Source organism: Oryx dammah, unplaced genomic scaffold, assembly GCF_014754425.2.
Source record: "Oryx dammah isolate SB20612 unplaced genomic scaffold, SCBI_Odam_1.1 HiC_scaffold_27, whole genome shotgun sequence".
Lineage (NCBI taxonomy): Eukaryota > Metazoa > Chordata > Mammalia > Artiodactyla > Bovidae > Oryx > Oryx dammah.
In genome coordinates this window covers 112406442-112424744 of record NW_024070211.1, presented here as the reverse complement: position 1 = coordinate 112424744, position 18303 = coordinate 112406442, and the positions used below count along the sequence as shown (strand labels likewise).

The following is an 18303-nucleotide window of genomic DNA, read 5'->3' as shown; positions in this document are numbered from 1 at the left end:
CTTCAAATTCCAGGAGGCTTTTTATGATCAAATATACTTAGAAATAATGTTAGATAATATCTATGATAATATCCTTTTTTAAATCTCCTATAAAAAGAACCACGCAGCGAACTTCCCTGGTGGTCCAGTGGCTAAGACTCCTCACTCACAATGCAGGGGGCCTGGGTTCAATCCTTGGTCAGGGAACTAGATCCCACATGCTACAACTAAATAAATAAATAATTTAAAAATAAAGAAAAAGAACCATGCAAAGTTCCTTGGTTTGATAGTCAAATGAATGGCACTACTTTCAAATTTAGACTGAAGAAAAGTCTGTTCTTTTGCCTTTCTGTATATATATATATATATATATAACTACAAATTTTTTTAGTTTGTTTTTTTTTAACTGTTTCATAGTTTAAACAAGCTTTGACAAACCTGTGATAACATTTTGAAAACATCTCTCTGGCTAGCTAGGTTTTCAGAGCAGCATCAACATTTACTTCTCTTTAACACCAGCATAGCTGAGTCAGGGCTTTGTTTTTTGTTTTTTTTTTTTAAAGACAAATCTGGAAGGTTATATCTGCTATAAAAGGATCCTTCATTCTGCACTTTTGCCTGAGTAAGAAGAGCTTTTTATAATATTTACTTCCCTCTTTAAAATATCTCTACATGCATTTAGAATCCAGGATTCTCATACCCCTCTGGAAAACAGACACATGTATACACCTCTATGGTACCATATTAACACTCACACTGTCTGGAAGTTCCCTTATCCTCTCTTTCTCTTTGTATAAAATATATACCTTGTATAAAGTGTAAGCTAAGCCTTAGATGACAGTGTGCTGTTAAGAAGCTTCTAGGGCAAGTACCAGAATAAAAGTATCACATCTGATGTTGGTTTCAAATTAGAGTATTTCTCCTGCAAAGATACAATTGAGAACATCTCTTGGGTCTCACTCTCAGTATTCTTAGCACTTAGGTATTTCTGTAGAAGTATTTGTTTCATCTCAATTTTTTTTACTGTTGGATTTTGCAGTCACTATCAATTATTTCTGACAATATTGTGTATTTCCATAAGGGAAAAAAATGTATTATGCTACAAGAAAATCAAGTGTCAGAGGAGAATTAGGAGTTAAGAGTGATTGTCCAAAATGTAAGTTTTTTGAAGCAACTGAATAAATCAAATGAAATTATAAAGTATTCATTAAAAAAAAGCCAGAATGTCATTAGTTAAAAAAATGCTATATTGCATATAAAATCACAAGTTTCTATAATCAGGCACCACATATGCTGATTCATTGAACAGACCTTTTTGGCTTAATTCCCCACCCCCTTTTCCTGTAAGCAGAGACAAGTCAAAAGTAAAATTGTAAAGAAATGACGGTTATCTAAATGTGATTGGCCTAAAAACGCAGTGCTTGGTTTTCTACCTCCTGACTGGTTTTTGTACAGACTGAGATCACAAGTTTCTTTTGGTTTCCCGGACATTTTCCATTTTATTACTTTGCTTTCTGCTTTCATTCACTATTATTATCCATGTCATTATCCTCCTCATCACCGTCATCATCATCATCATCGTCACCTTCTGACAAGTCAAAATCACTGAACCCCAGGGCCATGTTGACCTTCTTCCCCCTTCTCTTAGATGTGGTTTTGGAAGAATTCTGCTTGGCTTGCATGTTTATCTGCATCCCAGAATGCAGCACAGCTCCTGCTTTGTTCATTGAGAAGATATCCCCAAAGCCCATCAGCATCATGGCCTGCAGACTTTGGTTCATGCCATGGCCCTCCCCGTTACTTGCTGCTGTGATCTGACATGACATCTCTGCACTGTTTGACTCCTCTGTCTTAGATTCAAAGTAAGACTCCTCAGACATTCTTGCAGCAAGAGGCAAGAGAAGCTATCACGAGGGAAGAAAGGACAGAAGTAAAAAGAGAAATTAGGACCAATTTATATCAAGGGAACAGATACCACAAAATTAACGGGTGCTGCACAGAAAGTAAATGATTAGTGAAATGAATGTAGGGGATTATTTGAGAATTTATTAATGGCAGGTTTGACTCCAGCATGTTTATCATGATTTATAAATCACAGAGTAGATCACATCAAAGTTTGCAAAGCACTGCAGCAAGCCAAATTTTCAAATAGGAAGGAACTTGTAAGTTTTAAACCCTCATTTTGCAAAAACGAAGTATTTTTTAGAATTTCTCTTAATTCTTCCCAAATTCATATGGAAAAAGTTAATTATTATATTAATGAAGAAATTAAGTAGAGATTAATCTTGAGTAATAAAAAACAAAACAAACAAGCAACCCTGTACCAAAGAAGAAAAGATTAGAGGAAGCATAAAAACAGTTCGGTAGTCAATGAAGTTCTAGGGAGATTTGGGTCATTAGCTATCTTTTTAGCTAGATTAAGTGTTTGACTATGTACTAAAAAGCAGTCTAGAATTCATTTGTCTCTATTATTTAATACAGGCAGATATATAATACTAGTTATCCAATTTATGAAATAATTCACTTATACACAAATTTTAGATCATCTCTGACATCTAAGTATAAACAAGTATGTAAATATGTGAAAATTGGGAGGACAGGAAACTAGTATTAATTTACATTGTCACCTTGGTCTCTATCTCTACAAGTTTCCTTCTTTTAGCAGAATTTTTTTCTAGGAATTTTTCTCATAATGGATACAGACATTTTCAATCGTACATAATTATTTTAAACAGCCAACATATTTCCATAAATATCATTCACACCCATTTCAGGGGTAGAACTGTTAGGCTTGGAAAGAGTAACTGCCTCTCCTTTTGAGAAAGACGCAAATTAAGACATATTTTTGATGCTGTGTAAATAAGGGTAAATTTATGATAAAGTACAAATAATATAACTCTGGGATGATCTTAACATTATGTAAGTAAAGATACTTTTTAGGGCCAACTTCCTAATTTTTAAATTAAAGTTGGAATTGAATTCTATTAAAAAATTATCTTAACTTCATTAGGAAAAGACCTCAATAGTTATTAGTTCAATAAGAACTTCACATAAAAATATGAACTTCACTTCAGCTAAAAATAAGCAGCTACATAGGAGAAATTGTTTTAAATCCTTTAAGACCAGAAACAGGCTATTCCTTTCCTTGCAGTCAAATCTCCCAGCCTCTCAATTTTTTTTTTCAATTGTTACACGCTTTCAGGATCTCTTTGTTGCTTATCTACTTTATTATTTCATAGGTCCTTCCTCACATTATGTTAAGATCTCAAAAAATTCCTCTCAAATAAGTTTTATTTTTAAAATAAGTAAAATTTCTATATCAAGCTACAAGAACTGTTAAAAATAAACATTGTTCATATTTGTGTGAATCCATCTTCATGGATTCTCCATGGGAGAATCCATCTTCCCAAATATCTTTAACTAATGTTTTAATTTCAGGAAAGAAAAGACTGTTCTTCCTTGAAATAAATACAGTAATACATTTTTTATGATGTTACTTAAATATCAAGTTATAAAATGAGGTTACACAATCTTAGCTACTGAGTCTCCAGCCACTTCCTTTTAAAAAGGTTTATTTTATCCATCTCTCAGAAACCTCATTTAAAGTCAACTAGAAACTGATGTGAGGATAAAAGAAAAAACCTACTTATAAAATACCTGAGCACAAACCTTTCCTTCAGAAATACCAGCTCTAAGCAAAAGAGACGTTAAAAGCAAGTACTGTACAGAAAGAAAACTTAGCCTCATAGGTAAAAAAAAAAAAAAAAAAGGAAGAAAATGTCATTGAGACTGTGCTGCATGCTGTCCATTGTTAGATGGTAGCCCTCAGAGCAGCTCCTTTACAGAAAGTTTTCTGCAGTTAAAACACAAGCATACAACCTACTGTGCACTCAGGTTTTCATGATTTATTACACAGCTGCGTTACTAATAGCAATAATGTGTGCAAGGCAGCCCATAATTTCTTAGCAAAACTAATGCCCGTAAACCAAAGAGAGGTTCTAAAGCATACTTTAAGGCGTCCTTTAAAGTTTTTTTTTTTTTTTCCTTACAACGCTACATTTAAAAAGAGTCAAGCCATGCAGCGCTTTATAGCTTAAGATTTCAATGTACTTAAAAGCCCCCACAACTCTCTTCAGAAGGTGGCCATATTTTTGCTTCTCATCAGTTCTGGGAGAAGTAATGTTCCCTTGCAGATCCTTAGCGCAATGCTTTCTGAGTCTGCCAGTTCAACCGTAACAGGAAGCTTTCCTTAATTTCTTTCTTGAAAGCCAAGATAAAATTCACCGAATTTACAAAATGTGGTACTGTTTTAATACCACAAGACAGTCTTACGTATGACAAGTAAGTTTACTTGTTACACAGTTCCTTACTTTGGGATTCCTTGGACAACCAAAGTCATTTTTTAAAAAGTTAAATCTGATAATAAACATTTAATTTCACTGTAGTTTCCTTTTTTGGATATCAGCTTCTTTTTCCACATAAATCGGAAAAAGAGGCAAACTATTTTATTCTTTAGACACTGTTAAATACTTTGCAGTTGGGCATTGGCTGTTTAATGGAGATTAAGACTTTTAAAAATAGGAAAGTTTTTTGAAGATCACAAATTGAAGGACATTTAAGTATTTGGGGGGTAAAATCGCCAAAGTAACTATCAAACATGAATTTAAAATATATAACAAGTGTACTTTTAATCATTATTTCTTGTGATCTTAAGGTGGACATATATTGCCCATTTAAAACCCTGGAAAAGCCAATGATAAATTTATACCTAATTCTTTAAATAACAAATTATTTAAAATAGGGAAGAATGTTCTCCTTGTTTCCTAGAGTAACTTTTCTTACATTTATTAGCTATTTGTGCCTCTTCTTTTGTGAATTACGGACCTACAGTCTTTCCCCATGCTTCTGTTGGTGTCCTAGGGTTTTTTTATAAAGTTATTTCTGTGAGCTCTCTATATTTCTGTCTTAAAATTTTAATTTTACAAATTTGTAGTTTGTTTTTATTTGAATGTCATATTTTTGCAATACGGAATTTTTATTTCTTAGTAGTGAAAAAAATAAAACAGGAAAGAATGGTGAAATTTAACTAGACTTTAATATATCATATCAACATATAAGCTCAAGTTAAGTGTATAAACAATGAAGTTCTTAAGAAGAATTTTTATCTTAATCCAAATACAAGATTTGGAAAAAACCAAGATATTTCTTGGCAGAGTAAATACTTGAAGCTTGTCCTGAGAGAACTATTTTCCCACTTTTTTGCTGCCCTTGATCATGACCCTACATTGAGCAAGGAATATTAATACTCGTCATTTATAGATCATTAAGTTAGCTTTTAGAAGGAAAACTGGTTAAGTTCTGACACATCAGTGACTTTCTCGGACAGCTAACTGCCTTGGTGTAATGTTTATGAATTACTGATAGACTCACTCTAAAGAGTTAATGCCTCAAGGCCCAGGCTCTGGGAACCTGATGGTGCAGAATACACTGCATTTTATTTTTGTAATTCTAACAAACAAACACACTGACAGAGTAACAGTTCTCAGGGAAAGAGCCAGAAACAGGATAAGCTTTTCTTCTAAATTTCTGGAATTTTGTTAATTGAAAAGAGGTAAGAAGCACTACTCAAGTGTAAATGCAGGTCCTTCCGAGGCAGCAAGTGAGGCGGCAGGGGAGGTGGTGCCATGCTGCCAAGCTCAGCCAGTCTCCTGAGCGAGTAGGGGGGGCGGGGTGTCAGCGAGCCCTGCAGGGAGCACTCACCGGGGTGTTGGACTGCTCTGTCAGCTTTTGCTCCCACATCTTTAGCCGTCTTTCTCGTTCTTTGAGCTCCTGCTCTTTAAAGCTGAGGTCACGTTCTAGTTTCTTCAGTCTCTCAAGAGTGGCTTCTATTTCACACCTGCAGGAGGACATGACTGGTTTAAATCTCAGCTTTGCTCAAGAGGTGTTATGTGCTGAGGGGTCCATCACAATGCTTAATCAAAGGAAACAGCTAAAATCTGTGCTTTGAAACCAAACAGTAAACAGCGAGGAGATCCAACCAGTCCATCCTAAAGGAAATCAACCCTGGATATTCATGGGAAGGACTGATGCTGAAGCTGAGTTCCAGTACTTGGGCCAGCTGATGCAAAAAGCCGACTCATTGGAAAAGACCCTGATGCTGGGAAAGACTGAGGGCAGGAGGAGAAGGGGGCGACAGAGGACGAGATGGTTGGATGGCATCACCCACTTGATGGACTTGAGTTTGAGCAAACTTTGGGAGATGGTGAACGACAGGGAAGCCTGGAGTGCTGCAGTTCACGGGGTCACAAAGAGTCAAACACTCAGTGATTAAACAACAAAGTGGCAAACAATAGGACAGCTTTCATATCCTTCAAAATCAACATATAAACCGCTTGGAAACATAAGTTTGGAATACTTTCTCAAAGCAGTGAAGAACCACTGTCTGGGGCCTGAGCCATGGCACTGGTGTCTTGGTTTAGCCATTTAATAAACGCTCATAGTCCTCTGGCTCTGCTGTGTATCAGCTCATCTTATATTCATTACAGCCCCAAGAAACAGGTATTAATCTTGCATAGAGAGAGATGGGAAAATGACATTCTGGTTAGATGATTACTGTCACCCGACTAGTAAATTCACGTTAGCCTAGTCACTGGCTGAGTCACTCCAGCAATCTACGGGTTAACCTGACTCAGTTTCTTCAGCTGTATGGGGTGGTGGTTACCTTTTATCAGGATTCTGCAACCTGCCAGATCCTAATAATTAACTGTCTGGGCAAAACATACCACACAACATAGATTCCTAAGACCTTCCTCAGAGCTCATGATTGAGTAGGGCTGGGTAGGGCTTAGGAATTTCTATTATTTGATATGAGTTTGTTTTTACAGTCAGGCAAGTGTGAGAAATCCTGGATCAGATGAACTCTAAGGTTCATTTTAACTCTAAAAATTTTTAAAGCAAGTTAGTTCCCTCCCAGACTCTATGGGCTGACCCGCCTCACCACCTGGAACAATAAGTCCAGTTACAGAAACCAGTCCTTGACAGAAATTAAAGCTGGTAAGATGGCTCAATGTAAGTTTTCTCCTTCAGGGCTATTGTCATGCTTAGGTCTAAACTTATGCTCCAAGAGTTGGAAGTTCTTCCCCGTGAGTTTCTGCAGGCCTTGTGAGAAAAGCAACAGTAATGAGAGACTGAGAGCAAGGAGAGACAGGGAGGGAGAAGGATGGAGAGTGAGAAGGACTGAGAAGAGGTGAGCTGCTGAGCCAAAAGCTGCTTCTACGTGCCCTGAGACACACCTATATGTCAGACTGTGCGATTTGGTTTGAGGTCTTGACTACAGAAGGCTGAAGCTCCCAGATCAAAGTTAATAGATGTATGCAGCCCAAGTCTGCCTTTTTATGCCCAGGGAAAATCAGAATAGATGAGAAGTAAATACATGAAAACAAAAAGGTGTGGCTATCAACTGACCAAATCCAACTCAGGGAACAGCTGCTGAAGTGGATCTGGACTTGGGTCACACATTTTACTTCCCAGGCTGTCTGCAGAGCAAGGGACGCCAGGAAAGTAAGTGTAAAAGCATCTGTTGTCAACCCTCTGTCCCTTTTAGTGGTGCCATTTGAAAGTTATAAAACCATGTAAGTCACACTAGAGTCCCTAAAGAAAGGCAGCAAATCGACAATCTTTCAGAATTATGACTGTATCATAAAATCCAAATTTTATTTTGTATTTCAGATATAATATTATGCCCATTCATAAATGTTTTTATTTTTCAAATGGAGAACTGAGGAAAAAAAAAAACAAACTCAGTGTAGAAGATCTTAGGTTAAACTTAAGCAACAAAAAAGGAAAGAAAGAATGAGCCATCTTCAGTAAATGAGAGGGTGAGAAAAGGCAGCGCAGAGCTGGGCACACAGGGCTCTGGGAGATGGCAGGGGCCTGGCTGCTGCCAAGCCCAGTCCCAACTCTCCTGCCAGAAGGGCTGAGCTCACTGATGTCTGTTCTGAAGAGGGTAAAGTGGCCAGCACATTTGATTTCACTTGTAAGTTAAGCCTAGGATTCATCTCAAGTTACAGCTCTGGGAGCCCACTCTGATTTTGAGCCCTTCTGGAAAACAGATCAACAGTTAAGTAAGCTAGGTAAGCTGAGAGCTGCTGCAGAAAAACACCGAGTAAGTAGGCTTCCTCAGTCTGTCCTCAGGGTCAGCTCCCATACACGGCTTTCCCAGAAGCCCTAGGATCCTGACAGCAAGATCTTATGCCACAAGAGATGTAACCCCAATCCGGAGGGCAACACAAAACAGCTGCTCCTCTGGCTGTCCCCTCTGTTTTTCTTGATGTATTGTTTTGCATCAAGTGCATTGGTTGATGCATTTATGTAATCTCCCTGTTCTGAAGATAAAGTTTGTATGTTTTAAGTTGATGGAGATTATGGTTTTTCTCTTAAATCAAATCCAACTAAGGTTGACTTCAACCAGTATCAGTTTTCCCTCTGTCAGAAACAGGCAATGAACTATAATTATCTTCTTTTAATAGAAACTTACTTTGAAATAAAAGATCAATTCATAAAAGCAGCTATATTATATACATTACAAGATAAATAGATACGTGCTGTGATTCATGGGGTCGCAAAGAGTCAGACACGACTGAGTGACTGAACTGAATTACGTTTAGTGTTATATATTAAATGATTTGTGCCAAATGCAAATTTGAAAGGTTAATTTTTTAAAATCTTTGTGTTTTTTAAGAAAATATTTGGCTGTGCCAGATCTTATTTGGGGCATGTGGGATCTAGTTCCCTCACCAGAGATGGAACCCAGGCCCCCTGCATTGGGAGCTTGGAGTCTTAGCAACTGGACCACCAAGAAGTCCCTGTATTTTGTTTTTATGAAGGTGTGCTAAAGTGAGTATTTTGATCACTGAGGAAGAGTGCAGCCAGCAGAGTGTTTTGCTAAGAGAAAGGGACCTAAACTCTCTGCCAAGCACCACGGAGCTCATTCAGGGCAGGTGACCACAGGCCTGCAGACAGTCACATGGGACCATGAGAACTGAAAACAATCTCTCAGAATTTTCAAATGGAGGACCGAGGAAAAAACAAACGCAGTGTGGAAGGTCTTAGGTTAAACTTTAGCAACAAAAAAGGAAAGAGGACCAAGAAGACCACACTTTCTGTTCTTAATGTTGGTGGCCACTATTGCTAATCGTAGGAGGAGAAACAAGATGAACATGTGATGAACAGGAAAGGTTCACTAGACACTACATTTCTTTCCTATCATTTATTAGTTTAAAGGAAAGGGCATAGTTGATGTGGTTTTTAATAACCTAGACTCAAAAAGAATTTTCAGGATAATCATTTAATTTTCTAAGACTAGATGTTTCATCTGGTGTAGAGGCGTAGAGGAAGCTCCATTAGCAAACAAGCATTTGCCAGAAACACCAGAGCAGGACAGGAGTCCAACTTCACTGAGACTCGTAACTTCCTACACATACTTTGGACCCTAGACGCACGGTTTCAGGCACTAAATAAAAGTCAGAGGAAGGAGAGGAGAAGTCCGTTGAAACGTCCAGGTGACCTGAAGAAACATTTTCTTCTTTTCAACCCTTGGCACACTGAGTGGGGTCGTTGTTTTCCCTTAGTCATCACCTAAACCCATCCTGCCCTGTGATGCTTCCCGTTGTTAAATGGCCACAAGGGCGGGGACAGCGCCACACAGGGTGTCCATGGTGGGCCCCTGGGGCCAGGCTCCTGGTTTCCAGCACTGGTTCTGTCTCACACGCATGATCTCAGGCGGGTTGCCCCACCTGTCCATGTCTTGGTTCTTGCACCTGTGATGTAAGTTAGGGTTGCCGTGTGGATTTAAAAAGATAACACAAATAAAGTACAAGCATCGGGTTAAGAATGTAATAACAATAGCTGTGTTCATGATTGTTACTCATTAGTACTGTTATACTCATGGTTTTAATCAATTGCCAGATTCAATGAAAACAGCTCTGCTGCCTCTTAAAGTGTAGTTTAGAGTTTCTGGTAAAGATATATATCCTTGCTCCAGCTCTCAGGATTAACTAGCTCCTGAGAGTCGATGAGGAAGCCCTCTGGGCAACTGTTTGCCTTTTATTAAAATACATTAATGTAGTACCAATTTTATTTCTCTCATCTTTTTAGCTTGAAGCATTAAAAAAATATTTGTTATTCAACTAATCCACAGTTATTGTAGAGAAAAAGATAATATTGAACTTTTTCTACTTTTTTCTATGTGCACATATATGTACATGTAAATATGTTTTTTATTTTAGAACAAATGAAATCATTCTGAACATACTGGACTGTAGCATTGATCTTAAAATCATTTATCAGATCTGTATATAAGGCTCAACACTGTTTTGTGTATGGAGCTATCGTAATTTTTTAAGTCGTAAAAACCACACACACACAAAAAAACAAATGAATCTTGTTTCACTTGAAGCTCACTTCCAGTTTTACCGTTCTAAAGGCTGTGATAAACCAATGTCTACACATTCTCACTTATTTTCTTAGGGATGAAATTGCAGTGGGAGAGGTGTCTGGTCTATACAGTCAAACTCCTCCAGAAAGGTATTTCTCCCCCAGCAAAGTGTGAGGAAGTTTACAACACCACGTATTTTCCTGATATGAATTTTTGCCAATCTGGGGAATAAACTGTGTTCCCTTTTATTTGGCTGTTACACGAGGTTGAATACTTTTCACATGTTTATTGACCCTTTGACTTCTTTTTTTGTGAAATGCCATTTCAGGTCCTTTAGTGTGAGATTTTAATTAAAATGTTATTTTAAAGACAGAAGTGGTAGTTTTCCAAGTGTAATCTGCGGACTTATAAGAGCTTTTCAAATATTAGACTGGTTTTCAGAATAACATTACGGCATGATTTACCTTTCTACTCTCATTCTCACAGGTGTACTGACTTTTCCACATGCTTCCTGACATGGGACAGCACCACAGGCTGAGTGCAGAAGCAGGATTAATTACTGTTTTTCAAATGAATCAATAAGTACCTATTTAAACTTTTTTCTCAGTTCTGATTTTGAATGTGGTAAATACTGACAGATGTAACTCATTTAAACAAAAGCCCTTTGGAGTCCTCAATGATTTTTTCAGAGTGTAATGGAGTCCTGAGACTAGAAACTTTTAGAACAACTGACATATCAACTAGGAAAAAAAGCTGTAACAGTATGGCGTTTGTCTAGGAAATTTATTGATGGTGGGTATTGCTTTTGGTCTTATGGAGGTTTTGCATTTTAATACAGAAAACTTACCAACTTCTCCCCTATTTTCTGGTTGTGTTGACATACTTTGCAGGCTCCCTAGCTCATGGATATTAATAGTAGTATTAAAATCCTACTAATCCTTTGGCTAACAGATCAAACAGCAGTTCCTCAGGGAATCCCTTTATTAAACCCTCAGACTAGATTAGATTTCATGGTTTTATAGTCTCAGACATCCAGGACTGTCCTGTCATAATATTTATCAAAACAGTAATGAAAAAGTTATTTGTATATTTGTATTTAGTAATCTAATATTAAACTCAAGGGCACTGTTACTGTTCTGTTCATCACCAGAGCCCATACCTAAAGAACTTTTCCCAGCAAAGGTTTAATGAATATCTGAATGAATGAATATAAGAAGCACATCTGTCAAAGCAAACAAATCAACTTACATGTTTCTATCCTCTTGTGTAATATGGTGATGTCTTTTAATATTATTACTACTATGGGATTTCCTTCTCCAAGTATTTGCTGAGCAACCGCAGTGTTCCAGACATGTTCTAGACACTGCAGTTGCAGTGATGAACAGAAGAGATGATCTGACCGTCTTACATGTTGGCCAGCGAGACACGCCATTATTAAACAACAGACTGCAGAACTGCTTATTAACTTCAACAGAGGGTGTGAAGGAGATGCCCTCAATAAAGTGGAGCCTCAGTGGGCCTGGGGTCAGGACACACCTGCTTGAAGGAGAGCTGTTTTCAGCCAGTATCTGAAGCAATATGAGTCAGAGCCAAGCTGGGTTTGGGCATCAGGGCTGGTATGCTGCTGAAATAGGATAAATTTTATACAGAAGAAACTGCATTTGAAAGGATTCTGTATGAGAGAGAAATAGATACGTGTTGAAGGACCAAAGCCAAAAATTAAGGGGTAGAATGACACTCAAGATAAAGCAAGAGCACAGAGGGTGTCATGAATCTTGGTTTTTGGCCTTTGTCCTAGAGTTATGGGAGCTCCTTATATTGATTTAAGGGAAGTGATCTGATTAGATGTGTGCTGATCTCTTACTGTAGGAAACAAATATTACTAACATGTTTTGTTAATTTTTTGAGCCCAGAACAAAGTCCCTCATACCTAGACTCTAGCAAACAGTATTACTTTTGTATTACTAAGTAAAAATTCATTTTAACTCACCGGTCCTAGAGATTCTCCAAGAATAAAAAATAAAGAAGGTTATTGTAAAACACCAAACAGAAAGCCCAAAGAAATGTGCAATCACAGGACTAAGCAACTCCGTCATTTTTGAGTGCCTGTAGTATTCATTTGCTATCGGCAGGTGGCGTGAGGCGTCATGTTACTACCCATAGCTATCAAGAGCAGGGGTGAGTTACTTAAATCTCCGCTGAGTCAGGGAGAAATAATGTCAGAGCCCAAACATGCTATTTATATTCGTACATCATGTGACCTGGTTCAAATGTCTCATCTCTGGCTTAGTTCTTCCCCTCACACAATACAATTCTCTCATTACTTAGCTCGTTTACATTTGACAAAATGTAATAGGATTTATAACATTGAAAGTTTTATTTTAAAAGTGTTTTTACAGTCTCCCTACCTCTCCCATCAACAGAAAAAGTACTCTGCCTATTTCCAAGCAGACAGTATTTTTATTTCTCATTGCACAGAGGCCAAAGTTTCCTAACAGGGAGTGTATACAGAAGGAATGTCTGCTAACTGCCTTTTGTCTCAGAAGATACTGCTTCAATATTCTTCCTAAATACTTAGATATATGATAAAGCAACACGCTTAGAGGAACACTGTTTGCTTACATGTGAGAGGGAGAGCTTATTCAATCTCCAAAATTTTTTAACACAAAAAACACACAAAAAAGCCCCAGTTTCTAAGAGATTGGGACTGTCATCCAGTTCCCAGGTTCTCGTCCTGTCCAAAGCTAGTCACCCACAATCCCTTGAAGCCAGCTGATGTGAACTGGGGTGGAAGGCACCTACCTCCATTCTGCTTTGTTGTGCAGGAATGAATTACACTGGTCAGAAAGCTTCGAATCTAGTGACATGGACTCCAGGATTGAAATGATTTGCTTGAAAGAAGGCCGTTTCTGAAGAAGAAAAAAATAATCACTTGTTGGGACTTAGGAAAGTAGATCTTTAAGAAAAAATCCACAAGCATAGCAATAAGGTCAAATCACCATAACAAAATAAGATATGATGGAATATCCTGATTTTGTTCTTTCACAACTGTCACACTGCATAGGAACCATACTTATTTTCAATCAATTATTCATAATAGGCTCAGATGTCATTTTTCTATTGTGTTATCTAAGGTTGGAATGATTATAGTATTTTTCCAGGTAAGGAAAGTACTAATTAGTTCTCTTTGAGGTATGTTTAACGACTCCTGAAAGGAAACAGTTAAGTCTTTTAAAAAGTCATCTATGTGATAAAGCAAGCATAGTAAAAGTTAACGGTAGGGTCTGGGTGATAGGGGTCTTCCTAGGTGGCGCTGGCGGTAAAGAACATGTCTGCCAATGCAAGAGACATAGAGATACAGGTTTGATCCCTGGGTCAGGAAGATCCCCTAGAGGAGGGCATGGCAACCGACTCCAGTATTCTTGCCTGGAGAACCCCATGGACAGAGGAGCCTGGTGGGCTACAGTCCACAGTGTTGCAAAGAGTCGGACATGAATGAAACGACTTAGCATGCACGCATGCACACTGGGTGATAGGTATACCAGTGCCCATGGCAAAATTCTTTCAACTTTTCCATATGTTTGAAAATTTTTATAATAAACTGTTGGAGGAAAATTACTTATTAATCTAGCAGAACTTATACAATTTCCTAAACCAGTTGCTCAGAGAAAAAATTCCCCAATTTTAAAGCCATCATAACTTCACTGTTCTCAATGGTTATTCCATAATATAACTAGCTTTGGTGCTTGAAAACTCTCACGTACTGTTTATCAGAAATTGAAAAAGCAGTGGTTAGGTGTATTTCTTTAGCTAGCAAAAACTACCCTAGTCTATCTCTTTAGACTCTAGCCAAGGTGGAGACAAAAGGTTAAAGCAAAAAGAGAGAAAGATAATAAAAGGGTGATGCACATTCTCTCTTCATCACACCTCATAATTATACCATTTCTGAACAAATTACAGTTGCAGCAATTAAAACATGCATTTTAATTTAGGAGCACAAAAACAAGAAGAAAGAATGTTGAGGTGGCTTGCTCTTAGGACTTGAGTGTTTCCTACATTAAGAAAGGTAATTTTTTCTTAGGAATATAAAACTGGAATATTTATTCTGAGTTCTGCCATTATTGTCCTCTTTCAAGGGTGTGTGTGTGTGTGTTTAAAAAAAGGGCGTAGGTAGCAAAATGTCACCGATGGTACATTAAGCCTTGTAATAAGCAAAAAGTGCCTTAAGTTGGAAATTTGAAAAAATTATATTTGTCTTCTTTGCATGTGTTTCCATTTTAATTTCTCCATCCATGTGTCAGGTAGCAACAGGAAAAATGATTTGTTTGTACAGGAGCTAATTATATAATATATATAGGATTTTCATTTTTCATGGAAAAGAAGCAGGAGGAGCTGATAAATTTTCAAAGAATAATATTTTTCCCTACACAATCATTTTTAAGATAAGGTAAAACATTTTTTGTAATTAGATGGCAAGTATCCCTGGAAAAATCTTTATTTCATATTTAGAATATGCTCCCAGATGGAAATTATCAAAGTGAACATTCAGAACATAGCAGCAATGTAGAATCATATGTTAATATTTCATGAGTATTTTGATCACAGAATACAACATGTGGTCTAGGATCTTCCTCCAAAGGGGCTTAGCTTCCTTTTATGTATTATGTAGGCTTTGCCTACTTAAAAAGGCACAACCAGAACCATTTATTAAGCATCTGTATACATTATTTGTTATCTTCATATTATAGGTAAGGAAGATCAGTCTCAGAAAAATGTGAATTTCCCAGTATCACACAGGTAACAAGTTACAGAACCAGGGTCTATTCTCTTTAATCCTTCAAAATATTTTATCACATGAGGGTAAGATATTACTTCCTATCAAACTTGGAGCTTTAACTATTGCTTTGTCCTTTTTTAGAAATGTCATTTTAGAACCTGAACTAATACCCACCTTTACTTCCTTCGTTTCTTAAAAAAAAAAAAAAGGTTTTTTTGAGCACCTGATCAAACCCATTGGCATGACCCAACATTTATCTAACACAAGAGCAGTTTTTTCTCTTGTACACATGTCTACCTCCTCGTTGCAAAAGAACATATTTCTACAGGTGAGCTGAACATTTTAATCTAATACTCTAGACTCTAAGGACTGAAAATAAAAATAATTAAAATATACTTTAACCAACTACTGCTGTATCTATCTGCATAGGACTGGCACCAACTTCTGTTTGAACTGCTATATACTCCCCTGGTGGCTCAGATGGTAGAGTCTGCCTGAAGTGCAGGAGACCTGAGTTCAATCCCTGGGTTGGGAAGATTGCAACCCACTCCAGTATTCTTGGTTGAAAAGGAAATTACAACCCACTCCAGTATTCTTGCCTGGATAATTCCATGGACGGAAGAGCCTGGCAAGCCCCAGTCCATGGGGTCGCAAAGCCAGACATGATTGAATGACTAATCTTTCCTTCCTTCTAGCCAGAAAACTAAAACATGGACTCTCAGGAAATAAACCTTGGTCTGGCCTCTTTAGTCAACAACATATTGTATATCTACTTGCTAAATTTCCAGAAGATGCTATAGGGAAACAAAGAAAAACTAACTATTCCTCGTGGAGCCTGTAATCCATTTAGGAAGAAAAGATATTTTTTAAAATGCAACAGCACAAAATGAGGCAGTAACCCAGACTGTGGTTCAGGAAAAGGAGTACTTAGATGGGCAGGGGAAACAGAATAGCTGGGGAAGCCTTGATGACGAAGTAATCAGGAGGGGAAAGAAAAGAAGGAAAAGAACATGTTTCAGGAATAAAGAAGGTGTGTAAGGTATGTCTAGAGGAGAGAGCAATGACTTAGAAATGTGAGCTGCAGGCATAATCAAATCAAATATAGAGGGCATGTATTAGTTGTATTAGAATAAAATGCCATGAATTTAGAAAACAAAAAAAACTGATCTAAACTTTCTTCATACTTCACAGTGCTAGAAGACAAGACTCCTCTGGTATTAAAGAAGCGTCAGCTTACTACCTGTTAAAAAGACATGCCAGCTTCATGGCATCAACTCTAATGTCCTTACTGTGTAGGGGTTTACACTATCATTTAATTAATATACCATAAACGTATATTCTTAGAATTTTAATATAGTACAGACTTACAGATTAAGAAATTAAAAACCTGCTTTGCATACTGAAATATAATTACAATTACAGTGATTTAGTTGCATTCATCTAATTCAGCACTAATAATTTCAAGTGAAATTTCTATTTGAGTATCAGAGAGAAAGGGCTTTCCTGATATAGCTCAGTTGCTAAAGAATCCACCTGCAATGCAGGAGACCCCAGTTCGATTCCTGGGTCAGGAAGATCCCCTGGAGAAGAGATAAGCTACCCATTCCAGTATTCTTGGGCTTTCCTGGTGGCTCAACTGGTAAAGAATCCACCTGCGATGCAGGAGACCTGCGTTTGATCTCTGGGTTGGGAAGATCCCCTGGAGAAGGAAAAGGCTACCCACTCCAGTATTCTGGCCTGGAGAATTCCATGGACTGTATAGTATAGTCCATGGGGTTGCAAAGTGTCAGTTACAACTGAGCGACTTCCACTTTCACATCAGAGAGAAAAATACTACCAAAATGACCAAATATGCCAGAATGGATATATAAGTGGTAGCATATGAAAAGATGGTATTTTAATAATATAAAATAAATATGCTACAGAAAGCTTGCAAATAGCCACTTATAATTTTCACCAGATCAGTTGCAAAGTGCAGGCATTTCTCTTCATGCTTAAAAAGCCCCACATTCTGCAAAATCACACAGTAAAGCAGGGCCCACAGAGGGGCAAGACAGACCATTCAAAACCTATCAACTTTGTCAAAAAAATTCATAAAACAATAGTAATCCTAAACAAAAGTACTAAACAGTTTAAAAATTGTTAAATTCTTTAAAAAAAAAAACTAAGTAAATACAGGACTCTAAAATGGGTGAAAGTCGTTTGATGAACAGGAGTGAAAGCCGATTGAGCCTGCTGGTTTATCAGGGCAAAGGTGAAATGCACGAGGCAGGGGAGAAGGGGTGTCTTGGTTCTGCGTCCGTTGCTGCGTTACTGGCTGCACTGATGTGCTTGGAGGTCAGTTGTTCTCACTTGTGGAATGGAACAGTGTGCTTTACTTACGGTCCACCCTGAACTGTGTGATACTAACACGATTCCCATACTCACCAAGTGTTTCTGAGTTACTTCGCCTAGACAAACCACAGCTTTCCGTATCCATGGATTTAATCAGCCAGAGTTCAAGTTGGTTGTTGAATGCAAGGAAGTGTAACCACAGTTGGGGTGAAGGGAAGGGTCGTGACTGAATCACCCCTGATATATAAGGGACTTGAGCATCCATGGATTCTACTAGGGTCCTGAAACCTCCGCTGAGGAGATGAAGGGAATGGCTCTGTACATTATTACCATTCATTCTTCTTGAAAGTCATATAGCGACTGGGTTTAAATTAAGGAAGAAATTCCATTCTCAAGTCTTTTTTTTTTTTTCTTTCTAGATCTATCTTTAAAAGGTCAGTTTGTGATACACTTATTTCCATGAAAGACTGCAGAAATTTGAACTTTTCTTTTCTCGAGTCTATCTCTCTTATTCTAATATTTCATCTATGAGGATCTTTTTTATTTTTAAACTCTTTATTACAGCAAATTCCAAACATACACCAAAGTAGAGAGAACACCCTCCATATACTTATCACTCCAAAAATCATCACAGCCCATCCTATTTAGTCTATACCATTATTCATTTCCCTTCACTGTATTTTGAAGCAAATCTAAGACTCGCCTATCATTTTATCTATAAACACTTCCGTATGTACGTGACAGTCTTTTAAACCAGTCTTTGCAGGGAAGGGAAATG

The 18303-nt window shown here is 37.6% G+C and overlaps 1 protein-coding gene across 6 annotated transcripts in view; it reads right to left on the bottom strand.

Moving 5' to 3' along the window:
- The window catches only part of MAP3K20 (mitogen-activated protein kinase kinase kinase 20), a 169461-nt gene that overhangs the window by 45312 nt on the left and 105846 nt on the right, over positions 1-18303 (bottom strand). For 3 of the 6 annotated variants that reach the window (XM_040229363.1, XM_040229364.1, XM_040229362.1), the window contains exons 10-11: positions 13217-13323; positions 5740-5875 (exon numbers count right to left, since the gene is read on the bottom strand). In XM_040229363.1, the coding sequence (XP_040085297.1) occupies positions 5740-5875; positions 13217-13323 (243 nt within the window). Of the gene's footprint in view, positions 1-374; positions 1884-5739; positions 5876-13216; positions 13324-18303 lie in introns of those variants that run through there. The other 3 variants (XM_040229366.1, XM_040229365.1, XM_040229367.1) reach the window with 2 other exon arrangements.